General features: G+C 49.0%; 1 protein-coding gene across 1 annotated transcript; it reads left to right on the top strand.

Annotated features, from left to right (window-relative positions):
* The first annotated feature begins 1,406 nt into the window (after positions 1-1,406).
* LOC107374230 (interleukin-17F) lies at positions 1,407-7,938 on the top strand. Its single transcript, XM_015942376.3, has 4 exons — positions 1,407-1,481; positions 1,661-1,833; positions 2,209-2,352; positions 7,734-7,938. Exons 1-4 carry the CDS (start codon positions 1,473-1,475, stop codon positions 7,858-7,860), a joined length of 453 nt encoding a protein of 150 aa, XP_015797862.1. The 5' UTR covers positions 1,407-1,472; the 3' UTR covers positions 7,861-7,938.
* The last annotated feature ends 1,734 nt before the right edge of the window (positions 7,939-9,672 follow it).

Below are 9,672 nucleotides of genomic sequence, written 5' to 3'. Positions count from 1 at the left end.
CACACACACACACAAAGGCCCTTCACATAATGATGACAACAAATTTATTTAATGTTTTCTAAATAGATGAATGATTTGAACTGCATCTGAAGTGAACAATCCTGTAAAAACCGTATCCAATCATTGTGCATGTCCCCTCTGACCCCCTGCACATACCTCTCTGTGTGCACGATTCATGTGTTCACGACAAGGAAGCAAGGCCAGAGCCAGTGCAATGGACGACATGTTCTGTTCTCTTTGTAAACTTCATCTATGGAATTGTGTTTCGTGTTCTGGATCTGTTGATGGGAAACGTTTGAACACAGCTCACTCTCAACTCGGCTGGCTGCTAAACAGCGTGCATGTGTGAAAGCTAAGAGAGTGGGAGGAGGTTTGGGTCAGGTTCTGGAAAGATTGACTTGTCAGTGGTGGGGTTCCCCCAGAGTGTAGGTGGTGCTGAGCTGCTGTGATTTTGAATAAACCAAGAATACTAAAAACTGCCTTGGTGGGCAACATAAAAACACCACGCTATACTAGCTAGCATGCTAAAGTCTTGTACCGAAGTCACAGGAACAACTGTGCACGTTCCTGTGGTCTGGGGATGCTGCTGCTGGGGGTGGGGGTGGGGGTGGGGGGGGGGGGTGGGGGGTGGTAAGGTAGCTAGCTCTAGTTTAATCGGGATGACCAACCCTTCCTTAAGATTCAACGGAAGTGACCATAAAGCCATCGTTCCTCAGGAGATGATCTCAGTGGTGGGTGTGCATTTCTTCAGTGAGGTTTAGTTTTGCTTCAAATAACTGACCAAAATATTATAGGATTATAGTAAAAATGAACAAAACTGAAGTCAAACCATGCTTCTCTGGCTAAATATTAGAAAAGGTTTACAAATGTTTTTAATCATAAGCGTCCGCCTGCATGAGATTTCTGGAGAATGTCACCATCAATCATTCTGACTCTTGGATCAATCGTTTTAGCTTCAGTTGCACTTTTCACCTTGAAAATGTTTCCCTGCTTTAGCGAAACTGTCTTTCTGTGAAAGGAAATGAGCAGTCACAGAGGTCCGGGGGGTGAAAAGCCATTTTCACACTTTTTAACAAGCGCCACGTCTGACTCTTCACGCAGGGGAACTTTGCTGTACACACTCTGCAAACTCAGGTGGGTTAGGGTTAGTTTGAGATGGAGACAATCAAAATTCAGTAAAGAACTAAAGTAGACATTCGCAATACACACCAGCAGAGTGTGTGTGTGTGTGTGTGTGTGTGTGTGTGTGTGTGTGTGTGTGTGTGTGTGTGTGTGTGTGTGTGTGTGTGTGTGTGTGTGTGTGTGTGTGTGTGTGTGTGTGTGTGTGTGTGTGTGTGTGTGTGTGTGTGTGTGTGTGTGTGTGTGTGTGTGTGTGTGTGTGTGTGTGTGTGTGTGTGTGTGTGTGTGTGTAGCCCAAGTCTGCAGGAGTGGCTCACAGTCAAAGCTGAGCGCTATAAAGAAACAACACAGTCATGCTGCTGGTAAGTCAACTTCTCTCATCTCTACTGTCGTTATGCCAAACAGCTGCATGCAGTAGGAGGACTTCACCTGAAATTGAAGTCTTTTTTTATTTGAATAGTTTTGTTTATAAATATCTGTGACATCATGAATTCAACCCAACTGCCCAATCTGGATTCAAAGATTCTGTTGCGTCCTTCAGGTCCTGCGAGCGTTCCTGTGTCTGAGCCTGGCCTCCACCCTCCTCGCCAACAAGAAGACTAGACCAAGGGGGAAAATGGTGAAACTGTTTCTGGATCCATCTGTGCAGACTAACCTCTACATCAGATCCATGTCCAACATCGCCAGCATGTCTCTGTCACCGTGGACGTACCAGTAAGCATACAGACTCCTCTTCTAGCTGCAGGTTGCAAATAAAAGTATATGCATCAACTTGTCTCAAACATACAGCTTCATGTCTCCAGATGAAGTGTCATCACATCTTCATATGTGGTTGTCATGGGACTCTACACACACCAGCCAATGTGGAAATGCATTCAGTGGTTTCTCAGGCTGAAGTAAATGGTTTAACAGGAAACCTGTTGCGCGGTCTTTGAGTGTATCTCCGATGTGTTAGTGATACATTTAGTTCATGTGTTCACTTTTATATATAAATTCAGTTTTAACTCTTAACATGTAAACAGACACGTTTATGAACTGTAGGTGGTGTTTGGATCAAACGTTTGTTTTATGTTTCCCTTTGCTGGACAGAGACAACATTAATACGTCTCGTATTCCCACACGGATCTCCCAGGCCGAGTGTCTGACGTCATACTGCCTGAGCCTCCGCGGCAACGATGAGGATTTAACTCTGGAAGCTAAACCCATCGTGTATGAGGTCCTGGTCCTCCATAGGTGAGCTGCTGTACCTTTACATCTGCTGTTGGTGGAGCAGGAATCCGTTGGTGTTGATTAAGAAGAGCTACTAAGAAAGCTAAGGGTTGGGTACCCTGAGGTAGACAGCTAGGGTAACTGCAGGGTACCATCTACAGGTAAGACGAAAAACATCTCGGACTCATGAAAACAGCAGCAGCGGTCATAAAGACCATCACATACCTCTGGTAAAAACACTTTCACTCCTCCAAAAGGATCCAGCTTGTTTCTCTTGCTGTAAAACAAACTGTTGTTGGAAAAAGCCACAGCATGTTTGTGGGATTCTCCCATTCCTGACATAGCTTCCTTTGATTCTTGCTAGCTGCCTTCTTGGTGTTTTCCACTAGATGGAACAAATCAACCAATCAGAACTTCCTAAATTGCTGTGATTGGCTAAAGAGTGAGGGTGTGAAAATCATTATAAACTGGTGGTTTTTATCAGATCTAAGACTGGAGGAATTTTTCAACAATTTAACCCTTTAACACAAACTTAAGAGAAAACAAAACTACTTAAACATTTTTAAAGATGTGGGGATCCATCCATCCATCCATCCATCCATCCATCCATCCATCCGTCCGTCCGTCCGTCCGTCCGTCCTCCGTCCGTCCGTCCATCCATCCGTCCGTCCGTCCGTCCATCCATCCATCCATCCATCCATCCATCCATCCGTCCGTCCGTCCATCCATCCATCCGTCCGTCAGTCCGTCCTCCGTCCGTCCGTCCATCCATCCATCCATCCGTCCGTCCGTCCGTCCGTCCATCCATCCATCCATCCATCCGTCCATCCGTCCGTCCGTCCGTCCGTCCATTTTTGACCACCGCGATGACCCAAAGATTGGAGATTACAACCCTAGACCCCCCCCCCCTCCCGAGACACCCTTTTCCAACAGTACAAACCAGCATGACTCAGGGTGGTGCAGTTCAGTTTGACAGCTTTTCTCAACAGCATGGTTTAGTTTTCTCCCCCAACTTTTCAGCACCTGCTTTGTTCCAAGCGTGCTGACCTGGTCTGAAAACATGACGTCAGGATAGGTGGCGCCAGACGGTTGCGAGAGCAAGATTCGGCCAAACAACGGCTTAGGAATCTTCAATTGGACTGCTCCAACGGCCATTGGAGGGAGGCCAGGAAGCGTTGAGTCGGCAGAATGGTCCGAGGCTCCGGGGGGGCGGCATCTGGTGCGAAACGCCGAGAGAGAGCGTCCGCCTTGAGGTTCTTGGAGCCGGGCCGGTAGGCGATATGGAAGTGGTACGGCTCGAAAAAGAGGGCCCACCGAGCCTGACGTGGGTTGAGCTGGCGGGCAGTCTGTAGATGAATGAGATTCTGGTGGTCGGTCCAGATCAGAAAGGGATCGGTGTTCCCCAGGAGCCACTGCCTCCATTCCTCCAGCGCCCATTTTATTGCCAGCAGCTCTCTGTCGCCGACCCCGTAGTTCTGCTGTGTGGGGGAAAACTTCCGGGAGAAGTAGGCACATGGGTGGAGCTTAGAGTCTGGACCCCGTTGCGAGAGAACGGCCCCCGCTCCCACATCTGAGGCGTCCACCTCCTCTGGTAAAAGTTCGAGAAACCCAGGAAGCTTTGCAGCTGCTTCAGGGTCGTGGGTAGAGGCCACTGAGCTACGGCCTGAACCTTCTGGGGGTCCATCTTCAGGCCCTGGGAGGAGATGGTAAAACCCAGGAAGGAGGTGGACTCCTGGTGAAACGCACACTTCTCCAGTTTGCAGTAAAGTCCATGGTCCAGGAGGCGGGACAGAACAGCTCGAACATGACGGATGTGCTCTTCGGCCGTGCGGGAGTAGATGAGGATGTCATCTAGATAGACAAAGACCCAGCGGCCCAACATGTCTCTCAGCACATCTGTAATGAACCGCTGGAAGACGGCGGGGCTGTTGCAGAGTCCAAAAGGCATCACCAAATATTCATAGTGGCCAGTGGGCGTGATAAAAGCGGTCTTCCACTCCTCACCTTCCTTAATACGGATGAGGTTATAGGCGCTGCACAGATCCAGTTTAGTAAACACTGCGGCTTGTGTGATGGCGTCCAGAGCGGTGCCCATGAGAGGGAGAGGGTGACGGTGCCTGATCGTTATTTTATTTAACCCTCGATAGTCTATGCAGGGCCGGAGATCCCCCTCCTTCTTCTTAACAAAGAAAAACCCCACGGCCCCGGGGGATGTTGAGGGTCGGATGAATCCCTTCTGCAGGGCATCAGTTATATAATTGTCCATAGCCCGGGTTTCTGCCGGAGAGAGGGAGAACAGGCAACCCCGAGGGGGGGGGGGGGGGGTGCCGGGCTGGAGCCTGATCTCCAGGTCGTAGGGTCGGTGAGGAGGTAACCTGGTAGTGGGTTCTTTAGCGAAGACCTGAGCGAGGTCGTGGTATTGAGGAGGGATGAGCGTCAGGTCTACGTCTGTGGGAGTGGTTGCTCTGGTCCGAGGTGCAGGGGAGTCCCGGTGGTTATGGCAACCCGTGCCCCAGGCCAGGACTTTACTGGTGGACCAGGAGATGTGAGGCTCATGGCGGCAGAACCAGGAATGACCCAGGATGAGTGGTGTAGCCGGAGCCTGGATGACCAGGAAGTGGAGGATCTCCCGGTGTTGGTCAATAGTCATGTGGAGACCCTGAGTTCGGTGGGTGAGAGGGTACGGCATGATGGGCCGGCCGTCCACAGAGGTCACGGGAATGGGTCGGTCGAGGGCGGTGAGGGGTATCTTGAGCCGAGTAACCAGTCCGTGATTGATAAAACACTCCGCAGCCCCAGTGTCTAAAAGTGCCTCCAGTCTGGTCGGGCCTTGGTCCAGGTGGAGGGAGACCGGGAGAGTGGTTCGGTGTGGAGCCGGAAAGGTGGAGACTCCGGGCGGGACAGCTCCTACTCCGACCCGGAGGGACCTTTTCCCGGTCGTTTTAGGCACGTGCCACGGTGGTGACCCAAATCCCCACAGTAAGCGCATCTTCCCTCCTGGTAGCGCCGTGCCCGTTCCTCAGGGGGAAGATGTCCCAGCTGCATCGGCTCCTCCGTCAGTTGGTGAGCCGGCCGGCGGGGTGACGTCCTGGTGTGTACTGGGGCTGACATGGTGCTCGGCCGGTTCAGGATGCAGCGGTCCAGTTGGAGAGCCAGATCCACTGCCAGGTCCAGGGAGGTTGGGACCTCGTGCCCGATCATGCCCTCCCGGATTCTCGGTGACAGTCCCTCCAGGTAAACGGCCTTTAGGGCGGCGTCATCCCACCTCAACCGAGCTGCTGTCGTCCGGAAGCGAGAGGTGTACTGAGCCGCCGTCTGGGAGCCCTGGCGAAGCTGAAGCAGCCGAGTCTCGTCCGAGACCTCGCTGCTGGGGTGCACAAAAGTCTTTTTCATCTCCTTTACAAAAGTCTCATAGTCATTGCAGGCAGGAGATTTCTGATTGTAAAGAGCCGCCGCCCATTCACCGGCTCGACCTGTCAGCAGTGAGGTCAGCAGGGCGACACGAGAGCAGGATGTGGGGTAGCGTGCCGGTTGGCACTCGAAAGTCATGGCCAGGGTCGCCAACATGCCCTCCAGGGATCCCCTGGTTCCGTCCCACTTCTCTGGAAGGCTGAGGCGTGGTTCCATCCTGTCAGGAACAGCTGCGGTCTGACGTTGCAGAGCGGTGGTCAGCTGGAGTACTAGCTCGGTGAGTGACTCGATCTTAGTTGCTTGGCGATCAGCTATGGCACGGAGCTGGTTCATTTCCGCCATATGCTGATCCAAGTTTGCGCGCTGTTGAGCCACTTCGGCACGCAGACGCGCCAACTCCGCTGGGTCAACTTTGGGCTCAGTCATCCTGTCAGGTTCGTTGGCAGATCTGAAGCGTGACTGAGAGTTCTGTTGCCCAGACGCGGAGAGACGGAGATAACCGGCGTGGTTATTTCCTGTAGGTGTAGCTTGAGTGTTTAGAGGGCTGGTAAGCCTGGAGACTCGATGCAAAGTCTGGTGAGAACGATGACTGAGCAATGAATGAAACGCCGGCACTTCCTTAAGTAGTGTCGGCGTGATGACGTCAGTCGCCACGTTAGTGGCAGGAATGAATGGAATGCAGTCAGCTGGAGGAGTTCGTGACAGATCAATTGTCAGATCACACATAAAAAGCACTTTGGATTGCTATTATCTGTCTCACCGAGACTACTTACGTGAAAATCTGTTATTTGTCCGTCCATCCATCCATTTTCATCCGCGTATCCGGAGTCGGGTTGCGGGGGCAGTAGCGTGACTTCCCTCTCCCCAGCCGCCGGAGCCAGCTCCTCCGGGTAAATCCCAAGGGGTTTCTTGGTCAGGTCCGGTGTTGTGCCGGTAAGAAGTCCGCTCCGGAGCGGGCAGTAGAGTCGAGAGTCCCAGACCTTCTCCCCAGCTCCTCCGGCCAGGTCCGGTGTTGTGCCGGTAAGAAGTCCGCTCAGACAGCTTCTGGCGTTTTAAAAAAGTATCCCAGGGGCACGGTAAGGGTCGGAGATGTTTAGTCTATTTAATTTCTGACTATATAAAACGATTTCTTCGGTTTTAAAGTGTGAAGTAAACTCCGACGAAGTAAAATCCAAGCGGATCCCGTTCATGTTCATGGTTACATCCGTGTTTGTTTACCTTTTTTGCATGCCAAAATGGCGTCCACTAACTGAGAGTCACGTGGGGTCCGGAGCTCTATTGTGGTTCCAATACCTCATGTTACTCATGTTAAGTATCCGTTTGGACCATTTATTGAATTTTCCTACAATGAAATCAGTCTAAAAAAATCACTAGTATCGTCTGACTGAATATATCGCATTATATCACGATGTATTGTATCGTCTCACCTGTATCGTGATCGTATCGCCAGTACACATCCTTAATTAATACTATTCATTTTATTATTATTATTGTGATAATTATTATTTGGGTGGTGGTTTTTGCCTGCTGCCAATTTTTTCGCAAGTGACTTATAGTTTTTTCTGCCTTCATTTGATGAAGTTGGTATTTGATCTCATGTTTGTCGTATGACCAGCTGCTCATTATTTAGGGACACCTGGGTATTTTCAGATAGTCTTTGCCCCAAAGAAGGTCTTGTGTGACGTCAGCCTTTTCTTTCTCAATAAAATCAAATCATCACAGTGCCTTGGATCACCTGCTTTTCTTCTTCATCCTAAACTTAAGACAAATGGGTGTTTTTATTTCTCACCTCAGGAGATTTTCTTGAAATCAAACACAAAAGTGGGGAGTACCAACTTTGTAATTGTAGGGGCTGATTTGTGAAAACTATTCAGTCTCCATATTTTGGATTTAATTTCATCCTGTTTTACGTCCACAGCCTGAAGGCGATTCATTTTTAAACTGATGGCAGAATCAGAGATCATTCAGCACTGACCCGTTTTCTCATCCCACAGAGTCTCAAGTACAAAGTCAAAAAAGAAAACCAAAAAGAGGAAGCTCGGCTACCGCTTCACCCTGGGGACTGAAGTGATCACGGTCGGCTGCACCTGTGTGAGACCCTCGTACGTAAACCAGAACTGAAGGAAAAGGCTTGTCCTCCATTCATAAGGACTAGTCAGCAAAGGGTCTTCTCCATTAAACTGTATTTTACAAAGCCTATGGTGGCAACTGTGACTCATTTGTGTTTGGCACTAGCATCTATGCTAGCCCAGGAGCTATTATGGCTGCCATCTTTCACAGCCTGGAAATAAGGGATGTTGGGAGTGGGGTTAGGTTTGTGTCTTGATATTGTTTCTGACTGTGAGCTGAATTCCTCATCACAGACCTGCTAAAATCTACAGGTGAAACGTTAACAATCAGAATTTGGAGAAAAGCCAATTTATGCCAGTAACACAGCTCAGACTGAGAGACCATCTACAGCAGGGCTATTCAACTCCAGGCCTTGAGGTCCGGTATACAGCACACTATGGTTTCAACCCTGCTTCAACCCACATTACTTCAATTGTAGGTGATTAACAGGCTTCTGCAGAGCTTGATGAGCTACAGCACAGGTGATTCAATTATCGAATCACCTGTGTTGGACCAGAGAAACCACTAAAACGTGCTGGATACTGGTCCTTGAGGCCCAGATTTGAATAGCCCTGATCTAAAGGCTCAGATTAGTGTGACACTTTGAGTCTAGAATATTAAACCTTTCCACAATATTCTAAAGGTCTGAGATCTTTAATGTGGGGTTATTATCAGCTAAGAGCCATAATTATCACAATCATACCAACTAAAGGCTGAGATATCAGAAGTGGCATGGGATGAGTCTGGCTCATAGATTAGTTTCACCTTTTAAGTTGGATTACTGCCATAATTGAACTTTTGCACCAGATTCGAGTTTTCAGTTTCACTTTTAAAAAGTTAACTAGCAGAGCTTTGCTATAACTAATTCTGGTCTCTGCTAAGAAATGACGCTAACAAAGTCCTTTATAATGGACCACTGAGGTGATAGGCCTACATTTAAAGAGAAAATATCTAAGCGCGAGAGAATGCGCATCTGTCAGTGAGCAGAGAGCCGACGTGGCAGCGGGAGCGTGCACAACAGCAGGTGAAGCGCATCAATACAGGTGGCAGATGCAGAGGAGGTGTCTTACTCCACATGAATTAGGTTGGACATGTGGATTGAGGAGCGTCTGAGGGACTGAATGTGGTGTTTGTAGACGAGTTGCTGGTGTGGAGTGTTTGTGTGTGTGACCCCGACGTAGCTCCACGGCTACAGCTTCCTAGTGCTCAAAAAGCGTGCTGGGGTGGACTGTTGGTGACTGGTATTTCCTTGGAGACAGGAAGATGATTTTTCAGAAATCTCAGGGAAAACTGGCCTAAAGGTTGAATATGGAACAATTTAATTAAAAGCTATATAATTCATAAAAAATAATACCTCCACGGGGCGTTTAGAGGTGTGCAGAATGAAGGTACAGTATTTCCTTTAAAAGCTATATTTTAATAAAAAATAATCAAATATGGGGTTATGTTTACATTTGCCAGCCAATAGAGGGCACCGTTGTGGGCTGCCAAACAGTACGCTCAGCACAGCGAGACTGGCACTGTGGAAAATGGCAGACTCGGCAAGTCAAGCAGCTGCTTCTGAGCCCAGACGACGCTATTATCCTTCTCAGAAGAGGAGCAACCATCAATGATCTAAAACCAGATGAGTTTAGGTGAAGCTATTCAACAGATGGAACCAAATAAAACATTTCACGTGTCGCAGCAAACCTGGTTTCCTGATGACTGGAAACCTTATTCTATAGTTGCAACTACATCCTCCACACACTAGATGTCGCTTTAGTGTTCGTGTTACCTTCAAGACACAATCCTATCTTCTGATAGTGAAGTTAGACGGAGTGAAGT

This window comes from Nothobranchius furzeri, chromosome 2 (assembly GCF_043380555.1).
Source record: "Nothobranchius furzeri strain GRZ-AD chromosome 2, NfurGRZ-RIMD1, whole genome shotgun sequence".
NCBI classification, from domain to species: domain Eukaryota; kingdom Metazoa; phylum Chordata; class Actinopteri; order Cyprinodontiformes; family Nothobranchiidae; genus Nothobranchius; species Nothobranchius furzeri.
The sequence above is the reverse complement of the archived record's forward strand: the minus strand, read 5'-3'. Positions and strand labels throughout refer to the sequence as shown.